Source organism: Ovis canadensis, chromosome 1, assembly GCF_042477335.2.
Source record: "Ovis canadensis isolate MfBH-ARS-UI-01 breed Bighorn chromosome 1, ARS-UI_OviCan_v2, whole genome shotgun sequence".
Taxonomy (NCBI): domain Eukaryota; kingdom Metazoa; phylum Chordata; class Mammalia; order Artiodactyla; family Bovidae; genus Ovis; species Ovis canadensis.
Window position 1 is genome coordinate 173,855,012 of NC_091245.1, and position 20,920 is coordinate 173,875,931.

The 20,920-nt window shown below is 35.4% G+C and overlaps 1 protein-coding gene across 8 annotated transcripts in view; it reads right to left on the reverse strand.

Annotated features, from left to right (window-relative positions):
- The window catches only part of CBLB (Cbl proto-oncogene B), a 222,049-nt gene that overhangs the window by 194,165 nt on the left and 6,964 nt on the right, over positions 1 to 20,920 (reverse strand). For all 8 annotated transcript variants that reach the window (XM_069579132.1, XM_069579103.1, XM_069579143.1 and 5 more), the window contains exon 3: positions 13,012 to 13,262. In XM_069579132.1, coding sequence (XP_069435233.1) covers positions 13,012 to 13,262 — 251 coding nt within the window. The remainder of the gene's footprint in view (positions 1 to 13,011; positions 13,263 to 20,920) is intronic.

The window sequence follows — 20,920 nt, forward strand, 5'->3', positions numbered from 1 at the left end:
CAGTTAAGGAAATATATATAAATGCCAAAAGAAAAAAACCTCCTAGCTAAAAATTGAAAACTAATTTTCAAGTTTGAAAATCCTTATCTGTAATAGGGAATTCCATCAGTAAAAACACAAGAGGACCACCATAATAAAGACTTTTTTCATTTGCGCACATGTATTTATGCACTCCCTGAAGAGTCATGAAATAATTTAACAACCATCTGCTGCACAGCAAGCTGTAAAGAGGATAAAGCACTTCTGTCAATAATATATATCAAACGAAACTGGACTATTCATGTCAAAAGCATAGATTTCTGGAGGATTCCCCAGTTGCTGAGAAGTTCTGGGTATTCAGGGTCATAAATACAACACAGCATAAAAACAAAAACAGTCTTTGAAGAAATGGTAAAGGAAGAGGAAGTGAAAACATTCATAGGAGTTCAGATGGAGAACTAGTGTGTCAATAGAAAAGCTGTAAAATATGCTCATTGCCATGTGCAATTTGCAGCAACAAGCAGAATGGTGACACAATGGGTTTTTCAGGGGTTTATATCATAGGTACTAAGGGTAACCATAAAGACACTCCATTAGAGTGCTTACAAAATGAAGTAATTTTATCAGCTTTATCCAAAAATATCACTACATTAAGGACATTTTTGCATATACATAGAATTAAGTATTGAGGATTCCCTGGTGGTCCAGTGGTTAAGACTCTGCATTTTCATTGCAGGGAGCATGGGTTTGATCCAGGGATTGAACTAAGATCCCACAAGCCAGACAATCAAAAAAAAAGAGAGAGAGAGGAATTAAGAATTGCTGTAAAATATAACCATTCTATAATAAATAGTGATATTATTGTGCTTATGGACAGTTTTCCTTCTAAAATCAATGGCACTTATTGCCAAATCTGAACAAGCTGACATTCGGAGTTTGTCTACAAATTCTAAAAACTAAGCCTTTGGACACTTCACTGGCCTCCCCCTCCACCATGTAACACTTTCATTTTCTCATGTTTCTGGGCCCTAGTAGCTCATAAACAAGGAATAAATCAGAACCTTCAAATAAGTTTACACTAATTCCAGAGAAACAATCCTATACTTTCATGAGTGTTGGCCAATTCTGGAGCACTGTTCCTGATCTGTGGGAGAAACACAGGAGTGCTTTTTGCTTTTAAACAACTTACATTGAGGCATTTTAAATGATCTGTCTTATCACCATTTTAAAAAGATGACAATATGTGGTTAAGGGTCACATGAAAGGTCTTGATAAATATCAGAGGAAAAAAGATACTGGAGTGATCAGCAAATGTGGAAATAAGATAGGGATGGGACAGACTGGGAGCTTCAGCTATTTAATAATAGAAAAGGTCTGCAGAAATGGGGGATGCATAGGAAGATGAAGAGGAATTAGCAGGCTAAAAGGCTGCATGTGAAGGTAAATTTTAAGGACAGTGATTAGGCCAATCTGTGAAGAATATGAAAAAGAATTCCAATCCCTTTTGTCCAACAAAACTCTTTCAAAAGCCTTTCAGAAACTTACCTGTCTTGGGACCCTGAGTGACAACTGGGAGTGGTCATCTACCTACAGTGATGATAAAGGAAGTTCAGCAAAGCGAAAGGAGTGCTGAACAGATCTGGGCTTCTTCTAGCCTCACCTGTGCCATCTCAATGATCCCAGGGGACTGTACACATAAACTGAGATGATTTGACTGAGGGAATCTTAAGAACAGGCAGAATATCAGAAATAACTAGGGCACTTTTTAAAAATGTGGATACATTTAGAATTCAACTGGTAAAGGCGGAGGTACTGCAGAAAGTCAGGGATCTATACTTAGCCATTCTAGGGGGTGAGAACGCATCATTTGGTCTGGGCTATGTACAGAAGCCACTAGATTAGATGATTGCCAAAAACATTAATAATAGATCTTGCGTACCTCATGTTTCAAAAAATACCCTATGAAAAAAGTTTAAATTTATCACCCATTAAAACTTTATACAATTTATATACATCATACTGACACAAGACAGAAAATGGGGGTCTAATAAAGATTTAGCTCTCAATCATTGACTCCCTTCCATTAACATTTTATTGTCCTCAGAATATCACAAGGATCAGCAATGCATAAAGCATCACTAGCAGAACAGAACAAAAATCAAGAGGAAGAAAAAAACGTTTTAAGTTAAAAATGCCAAGTTTCTAAGACTACCATCGAAGATTATATCAAGTGCAAAGGTCAGTAAACTTTTTCAGTAAAGGCTCACACAGTAGATATTTTCAGCTTTGTGGGCCATATAGTCTCTGTGGCAACTACTGACATCTGTCAGTGTAGCCACAGAAGGGCATGTCCACGTACCACTGAAATTTTATTTACAAAAAGAAGCACAGGCTGGATCTGGCTTACGGGCTGTAGTTTACCATATACTGATAAAGTGGGGAAAAGACTGTGACAAATTACCAACTTTACTTCAGTTGCTTTATAAAAAAACAAAAATCTTACATATCCAACTCTGGAGAATAAACTCAAATTAGAATTATACAGAGGAAAAAAAAAACACACCAAAAATATGGTTAAAGGGAATTTGCTATTTCGTACTTAAGAAATTAATAAGAATTAAGAATTTTACTAAACTTAAAGAATTTAACTAAATATTGAAGAATTTAACTAAATTTAACTGAATCCGGGCAAACCAGATAAGTGAGACCTTTAACTGGATAAGTGAGACCTGGCTGACAAGAACAGAGATCTTTAGTCAAATTAAAATTTTCTAAATTTTTCTGGAAAAGAATAAAACTGACAGCTCCACATGCTGTTACTATCACTGAAAATCAATATACTCCATAAAAAACCTTCAGAACAAAAACTGAAATGTTTTCAGTATGTTGAAGATGAGTTAACATTTTACCTTCATTAATATATTTCAGCCAAAAATATTTAAGTAACCTCTCCTATTTCCTCAAAGGAATTAAAAGTTTTAAAAGTCACAGGCAACTTTTGTCTCTCACACACTCTCTCACAGAAAAATGCAACAAAAAGCATGTTCCAGAAACGAAGCTTTCAACAAACAATCCTGAATTTAACTAATATATGCTGTCTCGCAAAAAAAAGTTTCTGTTACTGAGCATTTGACATATATCAACAATGGCTTAATAAAGATAAGGAAATACCTCCTTTTCACAAGTATAAAATGTGCTAATTGTTCAAATGAGTCTTTCTAAAAGAAAGTTGAAAAGGGCTTACAATGCTGATACCCTTCAGCTGCCGACAGCTGCAGGCTCACACATGTTGACTGGTAATAAGATATTATTTAGAAACACATCACATCTGAATATATACAATTCCTGTCAAGTCATGTAACCTCCAATCAGTTTAGTTTCTCCATACAGAAAATGGAATTGGAATACTTAGCACTCATCTCTGAGGCATGTTTGATAACAGATAGTAATACAAGGCCTATAAAACAGAATTTCATTCTTCCTTACCTATTGAAACTAATTACTCGCTTTCAATTAAGTGGGTCTGAACATAAGTTTCCAGTTGTCAAAGTTTAGAAGAGAATGAGGTATTACTCAATGAAAACAGAAAACAATTGTTTTCTCTTTTAAAGGATAATGAGTTCAAGATGAAACTGTCTTAGTCTTCCTTTCTTTAATTTTAAATATCTTCCTCTAGAAAGCCAACAAGAAGAGAAAAAACTTATGTCTACTGTTCTGGATACAACAATTTCTCAGGCCTAAAAAGACCTAAGAGAACCTGCTTGGAGGGAGCAAGCTGGTAGAAAGGTTCCTGAACAGCTTTTTGATGGACAGCAGAAAGAGGACAGGCGTACGTAGTGGTACTCTTCTTTCCTCAGTGTTGTAGGCAAAAAAAATGACACTGCAGCAGGAATTCTACAACCATGAGAGGTGACTTCAACCATGAGAATGAAGATGAACCCAACACACTAAGGAAGTAAACGACAAAGCCAGAAAGAGCTTGGGTCTCCAACAGCATGCTGAGAGTTATATACATCCCTATATATGTAAACAACTGTTGCTCACATATTACTACTTTCATCCAAACACATTCCTAATTTATGCAACTTATATACTCAGCTTATGTTGACAGAATGCTTTTAAAATTGTACTGTCCAAAATCTGGACAAAATTTAAACCCTACTTTAAGCCGAGAGTTGGCAAACCAAAACCCCCAGGACTAATTTAGTCTACCACAATATTTTTCTAAATAAAGTTTTACTAGAACACAGCCATTCCAATTCATTTACATACTGTCTGTATCTGCTTTCCTATAATAAAGAAGAGCTAACTATTAGCCAAAGACCATCTGGCAAGTTTAAAATATTTACTGTCTAGTTCTGTAGTTCACTGACCCCTGGTTTAAGTCACTCAACCTGTCATTTTTAGAAGTAATTTACCCTTGTTTTACTAATATTCTTGAGTTTATTTTTTAAAATCTTAATTTGAAATCATACTTGTGACACACTTTTCAGAATTCAGAATCAGTCACGCTCAGGCATGTCTGACTCTTTGCAACCCCATGGACTGTAGCCAGTCAGCTTATTTTGTCCATGGCATTTCCCAGGCAAGAATATTAGACTAGTTTGCCATTTCTTACTCCAGGGGACCTTCCCGACCCAGGGATTGAACCCATGTCTCTTGTGTCTCCTGTATTGGCAGGCAGATTCTTTACCACTGATATTAAAGATACAAAATGAACATGGAAGTATAACCGCCTCTATGCCACCAACAAGGAAAACACCTCCCACATCTTTTTTTTTTAATTTGCAATACAGAAAACATCCTAAACAGAATTAATGATAATGAAGCAAGTCATAATTAACCACTTTAATTAATACTCCAGAGCTTATCAAAAAATAATAGAATAAAACAGGGATTCTTAATCAAGGGATAATCAGGGCTATTAATATTATAACTTAAATATACATACTCATAGTACTAATAATTTCTTGAGATGGCATTTTATACATTGAAATAAAAGTAATTATGAATTGATTTATTTCAACTTACATAATTTATTATTGATTAAAGTCAAATTTCATCATAGTTTTCAATATGTGTAAAAATTAATAAATTAATTCACAGAGCTTTTCATTATAAACCTGAAAAAAACCTACAAAATTATTGGAGCTACAGATCCTTCAAAAAATAATTTTCAGTAATTTGTTTGGCATTATCTTCTATTGGGCAGTTTTTCACTCTTGCATAACATATATTGTAATAAGTTTCAATATTCTTCCACCTCCATAGTAAAAATTTTACACGGCTATATTTGATCCGTGTTATGGGTAAACTGTGCCCTCTAAAAATATATGCTGAAATCCCAGCCTCAACCCTACCTAGGAATGTGACCTTATTTGTATATTATTTCTCTGTATATGTAATAAAATTAAGATAGGGTCATTAGCCTAGGTCCTGAGCCAAGGTGATTGGTACCTTCCTAAGAGGTAAATCTGTAGACACACACACACACACACACACACATACAATGACAGTCTTCAGAGGCAGAGACTGAAGTTACACGGCCAGAAGTCAAGGAGTGCCTGGGGCCACCAGAATCTGCCAGGAGTCAAAAGCACGCTGCCCTAGAGGGTTGGAGGAAGCATGGCCCTCTGGACATCTTGATTTCAGGCTCTAGGCTCCAGAAGTGTGAGAGAATCAACTTAAGGCAACATATACCACAATTTAAGCCATTCCGTTTGTGGTCGTTTATTACAGCAGCCCTAGGAAATCAATACAGTCACACATCTGTGATTACATGTGATCACATCATATGACCAGATGTTCAAAGTAACACATGTCAATAATAAATCTAAATTATCTTTGAGTTTAATCTCTTCCTCAGAGGTTCTACCAAATGAGACAAGCAGTCTCAATCTTTATGATTTAAATCTATAAATGGGCACCTTCTGCAATGACCTTAGGTGTAACCTGCTACAATTAATACATCTATCTATAAACAACTCATGCATAAATGAAAACTCCAACAAGAACTCACATTCTAACAATAATGATCTTTAAGAGACAAAAGATTAATACTAAAAATGGGTTTAGAAAACTGAATACTCCTGAAGCACTTTATTTCGAAACAGTGAAACATGAGGACTATTTTATGACCTAACCAATTAGTGCTGGATGCTAATCTGTTTGGATTCCCAGAAACTCCACTTTTATATTAAATCACCAAAAGAAAGAAAGAAAGAAATGCTTCTTGGGCAAGATTTCCAAGCATTCTTCAGGCTATAGAATTATCACTGTAGCTTTTCTGTTTTATAAACAGACTTCAATTTAGTTTTGCAAAAAACTGCCAAAGGGGCTCTCTTTAACTATCAATAAATAACAAATCTGCCACTTGAAACACATCATTCATCAACCTTCTTTGTGGGAGTATTGTTATTATGAAACTGAAAACAGGCATTCTTTCTTGAGTACTTCTGGATTTTAATTATCAAATTTGAATGTCACCGGATATTTACTGAAAGGAAAACATCAATTTTAATAAGCTGCCTTAAGACTGAAAAACGTAAAAGGTGTTCAACCATAAAGCCGAGTTCTCTTGAGCCGTGTGAGTTGGCTTTACTGTCTTATGATACAATGGTTATTACTCAAAAATTTTAATCAACCCAAGTAAAAATTCTCCAATTTTAAAATCAAAATATGTGTGTGTATATATATATGGCCTGGGAGGAATTTAAATAAATTGCAATGAAATGTTTAATACCTAATAAACCAGGTGTTATAGACTGAATGGTGTTAATAAAGGGCTGGGGAAAGAAAGTAAATAAATACCAAATAAATGGGTTAACTGTAAACATTTTGGTTAAAATTTAAAAGGAGTGGGCACTGGATCCAGCTTTAAATTTGAGTATCTGGATAGCAGAATAATTTGTATTACTTTGCATTCTGAAATATATCCCAAAGAGGAAACTGCTCAAGAAACCCCTTTCTCTTTTGACTTGTATGAAAATCAACAAATAAACTACTTTGTATCCAGTTAGCAAAAGCAGCATGGATCTAGTTGCTCATAACGTCCTTAACAGTCAAAGATTCTGCAAGCTCTGACCTGCCTACTCTAACAGATTCCTTTTGTCTAACTTTGAAAGATTTATCTAAACAACTTTCTTGTGGCCTCTATGTTCATAGAATATTAAAGAAAAAAGCCCCTTCATGTCCAAACTTTAGAAAAGTATATTCATGTCTCTCAGATCCTTGAAATATGAGTGAAAGCATTCTTATCAAGACTAAATAAACTATTCATTGATGATAAATTAATCTCAGGGAGATGCTCACTTTTTCTAGAGAAAATTCCATTTCCTACTTGGCAGACACATTTGGACTGATTACTATTTTCCTCTGTATCCAAATTACATATCATCATTTTAAAATATCACAAATTAATCTTTTCCTTCCTCTACTCTTACACTGAAAAGGAAAACATGCCTAGAATGCAGACACATATAAAAAATTAAATAGCAATGCAGTATATTAAAATATTTATGTTCAAAAATCTATCCACAACCTATTTTGACTTATTTAGAAATCATATTTTTCTACATGCAGCTTGTCCCTTGTTCTCACGAAATGCAAAAGAATTGAAATTTTCACCATTAGTTTAAAAAAAAAGAAAATAGAAAGATTAGGTTAATATTTAAAATATAAAATTGTTTTCTTAAAGGAGGATAAACCATTCCTTCTCATGCATCACTAAACAATAGGTATTTCATGAAACAAATGGAATGCATTTAATACCGCACAAATTATTTACAGAAGACATAACTTTCCTAAGATTAACTCTCCTGCAAATGATTACTGTAATAACAAAAAATAGCATTTTTTACTAGAAACTACTATTGGATTTGAAAAAATATTTACGAGACTAATGGAGCAACAGGGACATTTAGTTTGAAACACACCACAGCTTCATTTTTTGATGTTGAAATGTCTGAACCAACAAATACTGTGAATATCCAGAAAACAATAAAAGACTAAAAAACACATCCTGCAATCAGGAAAGCAACCAAGATTACAAAGAATATTGGAGGAGAAATGGCATCAGACCACGAGATTCCTGCACTCTTCCCTCACGTCCTTCTCACAATGCCCAGGGCTGCCCAGGAGAAAATGTGGAACTTGATGAGGGATTATAAACAAGGCCACTAACCTATGAGGTTCAGCAATAATTAAAACTACCACACAGAACACAAAGGTCGGTATCTTTATATGGTGAAATGGAAAACCCATGAGGAATTTCAAAACTGCTAACATGTACTCATGTTTATGCTAATTTAAACATTTCAGTTAATACAACACTAGTCTCTGGCCAAAGCAATGCTGTCATACAGCTGTATGAGGAATGCAAGCAGGTTGGTTTGTGGCTTTGTATTTTGTTGTTGCCCTTATTGTTGCTGCTGTTGTTGTAGCTGATGTTGTTTTGATTCAACTTATCTTTAGTGTATCAGTTTCAAAATGTTCTTGGTACACTATTTCATGACTTACAACACAGGCATAAACATCAAGCATAGTGATTTGTGGTTCTTTAAGGAGAAAGGCACTTTATTAATGGAGCAGGCTATACATTTTTCTTTGCTCAGCCAAATGGTCAAGAGAGAAAAAGATTTTTGCCTGATGCTCCTGCACGAATTTTAAACAAAGGCTAGCATTTTCTAGAATTAATTTTTTAATGTCAAAATACATTTTAAAAATCTTTTTTTGAATTGAGTACTATTACACTAGCTATGCACACTATGACTTGTTTTCTACAATACATGTACATAAAGAATGGCCCAGGGGCTTTCACATGATATTAATAATAAGACAACTTCTATGTATTACTCTTTGGCATGAATTTTTTTAGAGCCTTTATTTTCTTCTCAGATAGGCTATCAAACGCAGAGCTATTTTTCCATCTCAGTTGACTTCTGGTTTTGTTTCAGTGGTTGCAAACCAGAGTGTAGGAGGGAAAAATGGGTTGTAGCACTCTGGTTCACTGAAGTAGCTCTAAAACATGGAAAATCTGATTATCATTACGCCATCACCTCTGGGTGTTCTACAAAAACAGTGCCCAACAAACCAGGGTGTGAAGGACAGGTGATTAATACATAACTTTTTATATGAGAAAGAAAACTCTTTCTTCTTTTAAAATGATCAATTGATGGAACTGCCAGGCACATCACTGAAGAGAGGCATCTCCTGTCAACTTCACAACTGTCACCTGTGGCCACCCTGTAACTACCCTCACACCCACTTTGACTTTTGCCACTAACACTTAAGAAATGTGTTATAAAGTTTCTCCTCTTCTCTGTGCTTGAAACTATAAATTGTCCCTTCTCTACATTACTCCTACTCCACATGCGCAAAAGCTATGTGTGCCAGAGACCAGTGAATTATTCTTACCAGATATACCAGTTAAGAATGGTGCAGACATTGCTCAGGAAGCACCAACTCAGTGTGAGGTTCAAATGTTTGGGGACGGGGGATATGGGGAAAAAGTGATGCTGGAGTAGAAAGAAGTTTACTATAAAACTCAAGTGAGGCATACAGGCTGCTTCTACCAGAAAGCATTATTCCACCCATTCTCAAAGCAAGAGGCTTGGACTATGTGCTCTTAATATCTATTTCCATGGCAAATAAATGTATTTAATTTCTACCTCTCACCCTCTACACAGGGAATATACTGCATGCCATTTGTTATATCTATTTATTTTTCTATTTGTTATTATATTTATCACATTTACGTGAAACTGTCTTAAAAATTCCGGCTGCTCATATTTAAGCAATCAGTTAAAGCACAGCTGGTTCAAAACTGATGTCTGATTTTTTCCCCCACTAATCCCTACATTTAAAAGAAATCCACAAAGATGTTTATTTTTGATACAACAGGAACATTAAAATAAAATTTTGATTCATGTATTCATTCAGGACAATTTTCTTCAATAAAGTACAGAATCTTTCACGGAAATGCTGGTTTAGTCAATGAACTCCAAATTACTATTTCTACTTTAACTGTCCTTCATTTTTAGCTTAAAAATACTGATGTCCCTAGCAACATTATTTACAAAACTTAAAAAAATATATTGTTCAGAGAATTTATAATATTCCCAATAATCAATGTATCATATATGTTAGGTAAGAGTCATAATACTAAACAGAATACTCAAATGCCTAACAACAATGAGAAGATTCTAAGTTTCTTTCAAATTCTATAGAGTAAGACATCCCAGAGCTCCAAGTACAATAGCATGCTTAAGCCTCAGTTAACATTTGAAAAACTAAGGAAATACAGAATGAATTGTTTAAAAATATATTACCACTAAAAGAAACACAAATAGAAAATCTGCATCTTGTTACACTGTACCAAGGACAGTACATCATTATGAATTATGATCAAACATCTATCAAATGCAAGCTTTGCATAAACAGTGGCCATTGAACATTATCAGAAAATGGAACATGGATGAAAGAAAAATCCAATTAGAAATATGCTACACCAGCACAGAAGCTAGTAAGTGTAGGGTTGAATTTCAAACAGTGACAAAATTCACTTGAATACTTAAAACACAGAATTTACAGAGTTGCCTCAATATGATCACTTAACATTATGCAATCTGTCATCTATGGAAATCTATACACGATCAATCGAAATTTATAAAATTTCACCATGATATGCTCACACATAAAAAGCCAAAAAAATCAAAACTTATGTATGAAATGGTAATTATAAGACATCTCCTGAGCTAAAAAATATTTCAGGTTTCTAAAATGATATAAAGTGAAATAAAGCTAACCCCATTAAATACTACTACATCCAGTTAAAACACTGTACTCACTTGAATTCCTAGATCCTAGAAGTTATACACTTTCTCACTGACCTGATAACCTAAAAAGTAAAATTTCATGGACTGCACTACTAGGTTAAGAATGTCAGGGCTACCAAATCTGATTAAGATGTAGAAAGATATTTCTAAAACAACTTAATTTTATTAGCTCAGTGGCAGAATTACAAGGTAAAAATACAGTTTTAAACACAAACATGTGCCTTTCCATAACCTTGGACCATTCTTGGAAAGTCTGTAAGAAACCAGCACTATGATAGTTCTCTTCCTTATTTCCAGAACCCTGTGGCAATTCAAATTCCCATTAATAGGCCTGGACAGAGTCTCAGAGCTTGAAGCTAAAAGGCAACTAACTAACTGGAAGATTCACCACCCTCAAGATGTGTAAACTGTGGTCCAATAATATTAAGTGATGAGCCCACAGTTACATAACTGGTTAGACTCCTATGATTATGTTAGGATTCATCACTAATTTAGAGAGCAAATTATAAATAAGTAAACATTCATGCCATTTTACCTTTGGCAGAGGGTTTTCCTACATTTAAATTTGATGGTTTTACTCACTCTGGGTATTTGTCTGGCTGGTATTTACAACTTCAGTGTCTACATACATAGATAACTGAATTTTCTGTTATACAATCTTATATTTCATTAGACTAAAGGAGGCAACTGTTTCTGACCTGTAATAGAAATTTCTTAGAAGTTTTTCCAATATCTAAGGAAACTAAAATCCAAAGACAAAGAGTCTTAAACTAAAATTCACCTCAACTACATTAAGACATTATATACTTCAATTAATATTTGTTTTACAGTCCGGAAATATAAACAGACGATCACTATCTAGATATATTCTAGATATAAATGTCCCAGAAACGGAAAACGCTATTATTGTTTCTATTCAGCTAAAGACAGATCATGAAATTTAATGTTGAAAAAGCCAAACAACAAACTTTAATGAAGAATCTCCAAGTCAAAAATTCTGGCTATGAAATGAGGATTCAGTTGATGTTACTTCAGGCATCAACACTCCAGGTTCTCGCTTAACAAAGAATAGGAATTGAAGTTACATCTGCCACTCATATCTAGCACACCACACATCCAATCAAGACTGTCCTAAAGACACTGTCCAATACCAAATGCTGGCTGAGTTGAGCAACAGAAACTCTTCACTGCCAGCGGGGATGTAAACTGAACAGCCACTTTGCAAAACAATCTGGAAACTTCTTACAAAACTTCACATAGGCTTATCATAATATCAAGTAATTATGCTCCTAAGTATTTGCTCAAATGAGCTGAAACTGAAATTTATGTCCACACAAAATCCTACACATCAGTATTTATAGCCGCTTTATACATAACTGCCAAAACTTGGAAGCAACCAAGATCGCCTTCAATAGATGAGTGGGTTAAACAAATTGTACTACATCCACATAATGGAATATCACTCAGTAATAGAAATCAACTATTAAGCTATGAAAAGATACTGGGTAACCTTAAATACACACTGTTAAAGCAGCCAGTCTAAAAAGGTTACATATTACATGATTTCAACTATATGCCATTCTGAAGAAAGCAAAATGATAGGGACTAAAAGGATGACAACTGCCAGGGCTTCAAGAGGTGTGGTGGAGGCAGGCGGGTAAGGAAACAATGAACAGGTCAGGCACCGGGCATTTTTAGAGCAGTGAAACTATTCTCCATGATTCTACAGAGATGGATACATGACCTTATTATACATGTGTGGAAATTCACAGAGCCATGCAACACAAGCAGTGAACCCTAACAGACACTATGAACCTTAGTTAATAATACTGTATCAATATCAGTTCATCAGTGTAACAGAAGTACCATACTTGGCAAGCTGTTAAGAAGAAACTGGCACTTGGAGGAAGGAGGTAAATGGAACTCTACTTTCTGAACAACTTTTCTGCAAACTAAAACTTCTCTGAAAAATAATGCCTATTCAGAAAAATAAGAACACTGTCTCATGAACTAGCTACTGACACAGATAATTTTGTGCAAACCCTGCATAAAATTACAAGGTTTAAATAATGTGAAAACCAAATATACAAATGCAGTATTTCCCTTCAAACACACACATGGTGACATTTATCCTAACCATGAAACAAAAAGCAACATCCACTAACACTAAGAAAAATAAAATCTGAAATAATCTTACCTGTCCTGCGACTGCTCTTCATACATCCTCTCCTTGCCTTCTTTAAAGAGCCTTATTGCCCTTTTTGACTTTTTCATTAGGCTATCAATGTAGATTTTAAAGTATTCATTCTCACTGAGTTGGGCAAGTTTCTGGTTGTCATCATATTTACTCAATATAAGTCTCAAATGTTGATATGTATCAGGTAAAATATCAAGTATATATGGTGGGCTATTTTTCAACTGAAGTTTGGGGTTTTGGCACAGTCTGACCTAAAAGAAACAAGGACAGAAATAAAACATTTTCATGTGAACTGCAACACTTTCTTCCACAGAAAAACTGAAAAATTATCAAACTATGTACTATTTCGTTGCTTTCCATAAAACAAATTTTGACTTTAAAACTATAATCACCAACCTACAAAGAATTAAATTCCCATCTGTTCTCAATTAAATCCTATTTTCTTTTGCTCTCATTCAGTTCCTCTGTCAGACCTTTACTTTCAACCCCAAAGTTTTCATCCTCTCTTCAATATCCCATTGTTCACAGCTTAACAGAACACCAACGTGCTAGTTATTGTATATCACTAACAGTCTTTTTTTAAAACAAAAATGAGGGAACAGGCCTCACCTGCTGGCCTATCTTAATGTCTCACATTCAGATATTATTTTCCCAACTAAAGCTATTTGATTTTATGTTTTGGTATGCTGTTCCCAAACACTGAGGAGACTAAAACAGGTACGATTTTAATAACCGAATTATTAAGTAGCAAATGGGTGTTAGGTCAGAACAAGTCTTTTCCACCTCTTTACATTACATCCAAGGCTTAGAAACACCTGCTACATAACGGTTCAGTCATTCCATCAGGTGTCACCCAACCACTGGGGTATTCAGGGCTGAGTGCAGAACTGAAAATACCTTCTGTTAGAAAAAAAAGGCTGAATTCTACTACTACATTCGCTGGTACACGTTCATGTGATTTAGTCAAGAGTAAGTTAACCCATCTCATTCTTACCCCTCCAACCACAGTATAAAGAGCCATCCAATTAAACATTTAAATGTAATCATTGGGAACTGCATGAGTGTGTACATAAAGATGCCCACTTTAACAAAAGGCAAAACGTACACCTAAAGGCAGATTTACTGAGAAGCTTGTGATTACTTGGCCCCCTTCTAAAGCTTTCGTCATAAATCTTTCTGCAAAGTTTTCAAGGGCAAGGTATTTTAAACACAGCTGGCTAAGACTTCTGTCTTTTTCCCAGTGTGACATCCCTTCTGTCAAACCGAGCCTTCTACTGGTTGGCACTGAAGTGGTGAGGGTCATGTCTGGAGTCTGGCTAATGCAAATTTGGGTTGAACATACACTTAGTTTGACTTTAATGGAAAGTGAATGTAAAGAACACAGTCACTTCTGAAACTAGCTAAATCATTGCCAGCAGCTGTGATAAAAGAATGGCTTCAGGAACATTTCAAGTGTCTCTGATGCTGACCAGCCCAGCACAGGAGTAGAAAGGTCACGTTTGAATTTCCTGGTACCCGGGACTGGTGGCATATGTGAGCAATGTAAGAGAGTCAAAGCATAAAGTGTACAGAGCCTAGATTATTTCTCTGATGTTTGTGGACTTAACTTTTTTTAAATTTATAACTTGTGATTTTTTATTGTTCTAAAAAAATACACTTTCACACCCAATTTTGTATTTTTTTTCTCTTTAAAAGGACCACTCTAAATTTCAGGTTTCACAAAACATGGATGCACTTTTGGGTACCCATAAAAGTGCTGGGACTAAATGAAAAAGACTTGTTTAAGAACTACAAACACAGTGAATCAAGGAAACAACAAATGAAGAAAGCTCTCTTAAACTTACTTTCTCAATTGCTTTCTTGAGAAATAACCATATCATCTTTTGTGAGGAGAAAAATCTGACTCAAACTATCAAGCATCAGCTCCTAAGACAAACATTTCTCACATTAACAATGTGTATTTTATCTCCCTCCTTTTTGTATACAGTGCCTAAAATAATTATCCAGCATATCAGTCAGTTCAGTCGCACAGTCATGTCCGACTCTGTGCAACCCCATGGACTGCAGCACGCCAGGGTTCCCTGTCTATCACCAACTCCTGTAGCTTGCTCAAACTCATGTCCATCAAGTCAGTGATGCCATCCAACTATATCATCCTCTGTCGTCCCCTTCTCCTAAAGATTATCCAGCATGTAGTACAGAACTAATAAATGGATGTATAAATGGTTGGTTAATTTGATTCTGAAATTCTTTATATATATTTTTACACACAAATATTATATTACTTTCTCATTTTCATGACTGAATTATACATAATTGGTTTTTTTCCCCCCCCTGAAGACTGATGATGTCTCAAATATATCAATGACTTAACAAATCCTGGTTAAATCAAGAATGTTTCTCAATTCTTAAAACTAAAAGATAGTATCACAAATATACACAAATTTCAGAAGTATCACCAACAATATCCTACAACAGGTAATTTAATTTTAGCAACATAAAACTTTGTACAATATGTCACCAGACTGATAAATTATTAACCTGCAGTTAGGGGACCAGGCAGTTTTAAATTCATTTCCTCTAACTGGTGAATTTTTTAACTGATAAATAAAAAAAATTCTCTCAGGTATTTTTTTCAGACATTGCAAAGTACTGTAGTTTAACAGATTCTTCTAAACATTACAGATTTTCCATTTCCTATTCGCTACCTGAACTTATTTCTCATTTGCTTTATTTAAACTGTAATTCCATCTGAGAATTTATTGCTTTATTCAGTAAAATTGTTTGATAACTACTATATACCAGGTACTGAGCTCAGTGCCAGGAAATTATAGATGACTAGAGCACACTTCCTGCCTTAAGGAGTCTGGCAGAAGAGACCTAGTTCTCTATAATTAACTTAGGAGCAATGTAATTCTTGCTCTAAGGGATCTTAGTAAAGATCCTGTCCAATCCATTCATTTTCAGATAAAGAAACTAAGAACTACAAAGATTAAGGGACTATTAAAAAATCATTAATCCAACACAAGAGTCTGCATCTTATGAATCTCAGGCTGGTCTTCTTTTTAACTATATCACAACTTAATTAGAATTGGGCATATAATTAATGATCCCTGGCTAAACTCATTTACATTTTTATTTTATTCCATTTGTGAATTTACATGAACTTCAGGACCCATTTGTTAATTCTACAAATGTTGGTGCATCAGGCATTGTTTCCAGCCCTAGGGAATACAGCAAGGAATAAATCAAAGACCTGTCCTCAAGGAGTTTTCTAGTGAAAAAAAATCAGTGGCTTGAAAAAGAATGACAGGAAAATGGGAGCGCTGTAATGGAGGCGAGTACAAAGTGCTGGAGGAGGAATGAAGCAGACAGGTCCATGTGGCAGGACCATGAAAGGCATACCTAAATTTGCAAAAAGAACATTCCAGGCAAAGGGATGTGCAAAGGCTGAGAGGCCCCCGAGAGCAGGGTGTGTGAAAATGAGTCAATGCAATCACTCTCAAAGGTGGACGCAGAGGAAGCCCGTGGTGAGTGGAATGAGGAGCTCTGAAATAGGGGAGAGCCAGTTCAGCCCTTGTAGGCCACACAGTTTTCTAAATCTGCACTTGGGCAAGCGCAACATAAAATGCTGAACTACTACCGTAGGCCACTAAGTGTGCAGTTCATCAGCTGGATTAGTATTAAACTCTGTGATTTATGACAGCTCCTGCAGAAAATGAATAAGCTTATACCAGGACTACTACTTCTAAGCAGGTCAAATTCAATTCAATTCAATAAATATTGAGTGCCTGCTATGCGCAAGGAACTGCGAAAGCCAGGGAGATAAAAAATGCTTTTATAAAAACAGTATTTTAAGGAGAAAAATCAAGCTCACCACAAGGTTCAAGTTCAAATTCAAATGACTTAGATGTCTTCTAGAACTGTCTAAGTTGCTCCCTAGAATGACAGCGGGTCCCAACACAGAAGAACTTTCACGAAGAACAAATCTACAGTCACATTACACAATGATGGACTTTTTAAGGCACCAACTGGTACACAAAAGGATTGATTCATTACTCTTCGCTTTTGAACTGAAAGGTAAAACATTTAGTGTTGGAATTGGGTTAAAAATTCCATTATAGTCAGTGACTCAAAGGGTTTTAAAGAAGACTCTGGAGATCACCAAGACCAACTCCTTCCTTGTGACATGACAACACTTAAACACAGAAATGGAACTTAGTGGAGTTTACTGCTCAGAATCCCGCCTTCTGAACTTACAAGTGAGGCACTTTCTCCTTAAAGGTAGACAGCTGCCTGATGTAATTCTTGAAATGTGTTTAAAGATTTTTAAGTAGACCTCTCTGTATATGTCTATATATACATCATCCCACACACATCAAAAATACATTTTATATATATTATATACACACTGTGTATTTCAATAAATACATGAATATGTATTCAGATATATAAAATATATATTCAGACATATCAATGCAAAGGCACAAATGTAAACACAGGATTTACTAGTGCTATAAGAATTCTCAAAGCCATTTATTTTTGGAACATTCTTGCATTTAAACAGTTTCCTGACTGTGCTTTAATTAAAATTTCTAGCCAAAAGGTAACAAAGAAGTATTAGGTCAGCTAACATATTTCCTGCAAACAAGATTCAAACCAGCCCCTGAAATCTATGAAAAAAAATTTATTTGAGTAAATGGAAACTTCAACAGCAAGGAACTGGGTGCATACCACAGCAGACATTCATTAGAACATACACCTCACTTCATGAAGCACTCAGTTGTATTAAATCAAGTATTATACCTTCAAAGTGAAATGTCCCATTTTTTAAAGACAGTATGGGAAGTCTGAAAGAAATCCTTATTTGTGCTTCCCAGGTAACTAACTGCTCTAAGAGATTCCTTATTGCAGTTACTTAAAAGCATGTTGTTATGATAATAAGTATCTATGAGTTCTTCAGATTCTTTACATTTTATCTCAGCAAATCACCACTAAGTATATAAAAGTATAAGAACTTGTACAGCATAAAATGTAAAAAATAGAAAAATAAAATAGAACTCTTTCCACATAAGACTATTAACTGGGCAAAACCAGAAGGTTAACATATATACTTGGTTATGAATCTGGAAGTTACTCCTAGTAGGATCTGGGAAAACCACCAACTTTTTTTATGGTTTTCAAAGTTTTCTTTAGAAGACTAATATATTAAAAAGCACCATTAAATAACTGTCTAGTTGTATTAAGGTCAATTATTTATTCATTTGTTCACTATCCCTCCATATGAGAATGGAACTTCTTAAGGGTGAAGGGCATATCTGTCTCACTGGTCTTTCTCCATCACGTAATATAAGATCCTGCATATAGTAGGTGTAAAAAATTTCAATGGAGGGAAGTAGGAAGATATGGGAGGAAAGAAACGAAATAAGGAGGAACCTCTCAGAAGCAATATTACAAAAAGAATATTCCCATCTATACTGAATAAATCTGTCGATATGAGTACAAAGCTTGGAGAACTTGATCATTACAAATACAGAGGTAAAGGTCCTTTTATTTCTTGCATAAACAGGAAGAGTCATACATACTTGAATCTTCATATCATGAGCATAAGTCACACGTGCTTAAATATTCGTACCATGAACACGGGCCTGAGAATCAATCAGACCTGGGATCTAGCCCTGGCATTCACTAGCTTTACAACCTTGGGCCAGTTTCTTCTTCAGGAAACCATGGAAATTTCTAAAGATGTTACAAAATCTCAGGAGAAGAAAAGTAAGTGCTCAACACAACACCTGGCACACAGTGGGCACTGGCAACTTTTTAGGATTTCTTCCCCTTCCATACTATACCACAATACAGCAGAACCACTGCAGGTTTTGCAAAGGAAGGAGAATTAGACCAGAGGCACTGGCCACCTTGTTGGGGATCATTAAGAGTTCTTTCATTTAGCGCATGTGTGTGTAGATATGTGCACACATAGTCATGTCCAACTCTGTGGCATCCTACGGACTACAGACCACCAGGCTACTCTGTCCATGGGATTTTCCAGGCAAGAAGACAGGAGTGGCGTGTCATTTTCTCCTCCAAGGGGAATCTTCCTGGTCCAGGGATTGAAGCCACGTCTCCCGTGGGTGAGATTCATTACCACTGAGCCATTGCTGAAGCCCATAATTAGTTCCTAAAGTTTGTTATACTACCTGAAATCCTTACAAGGTCTCCTGCTTTGGGCAGAATAGCAGCAAATAAGACCAGGTCACTACTCCTCATGTGCAATCAGTACATCGGTACTCAGCTGATCTGGAATCTTTGGAAAGGTAGAATACTGAAGTAGTATTTTTGTAATTCCTAATGAAAAATAGTGCAAGCTTAACAATTATTTAAATATTAATGTGTTAAACAGCTAAAAATTTAGTCAAATATTTTCCAAGCGTTTCTTTAATGACTAGGAGAAAATCAGAATCTTACAAATAAATCTGTAAAACAATCTTAAATATGTGCCCAAGCAGAGTAGACACAAACAATACTGTGGTGTCATTTAAGGTGCAGCATGTTTTAAGGTGATCTTAATATAAAGGTTCAGGACTGATTTCCATTTCAGTTTTTTTAACTTACCTACACAGTTAACTGCTGGAAAACTAGCTTAAATATATATTGTTTAATCTATAATATGCAATTTGAAAATATGGTTTAAATATTACAAATATGAGTTAAAACACTTCCTGACAACCCTAAGTAAAATTTACAAATTCCTCCATAACTTTGCTGTATATTTCCTCATTTCCCTCTTATCTACATATAAATAGTTATCTACCAAGGATTACCTTTCTACTTGTTCTGAGCCTTTCCCTCCCACACTGTAATCCACAATACTACTTTATCAATTACTTCTTCTTCCATCTTAAATCACTCCCTACCTATATTCCTTCCCCTCAATTCTATGAACCTTTACAATAGCATCCCCACACACACAAGGCTGTGCTCTGCTCAAATCCTCAAGCTATCGTAACTTTCTTTCTTTATGCTAGTTGTCCCAGTTCTAGAACAATTTTGTTGAATTCACATACTGAATTTAATCTAGCTGTCATTGATGTGACATGGAAAGATAAACAATGGCCTTGACTCAAGAAATGTAATGATTTCTTAAATTTTCATTCAGCTTGGATTTTTCCATATAAGCGTATTAGTTTTCTTAGATGTTGAAATTACTTCCTTATAAAGCTCTCTCTACCTAGGAAATCAATATGCTCTCATTCCTTTCCTATCTGTTCCATCACTGTTCTTTGCAGGATTCTTTCTCCTTCTTCACCATCTAATTATAGATACAAAACCGATACAGCCAAAAATTCCAATCTCTGACTTTTTCTCCCCAACTCTCACCTTCTAGTCTGCCTTCCAAATCTCTTGCTGTTCTACAGCTTGAAATGCCACCGCTATGGGCATATCTACCAAACACACACCTCTAGTTTTAATTTCTCTCTTTAACTGCATATTCAACTTTGTGACTTCAAAATGGATATTTCACTCTGGCATGTCAAACTCAACATGGCCAAGAAACAAACATCATGCACCAGGCCCCAAGCTTCCTCTTTTTCTTCGTATGTTCCTTATCTCATTAAGGGCATCACTGCTTTTAGAGTCAACTAAGCTGAAAACCTCAAGAGCCACTTTCACTTCAACTTCTCCTTCATCCTCTATCTCTGAAGGGTCACCAGGACCTTAGGTTTTACTCCAAAATGTCTCCCACATTTGCTATATCTACTGTCAATTTTCTAGCACAGCCCTGTATTATTTCTTACCCAGTCTGTTTTAATTTCTCTTGGTCATTATTTCTACCTTTAAAGGGGTTCCCCCCTCTTAACTCATCCTTTCTAGAGTCAAGAGAGTAACTGACAACACAGCCTTGACATTC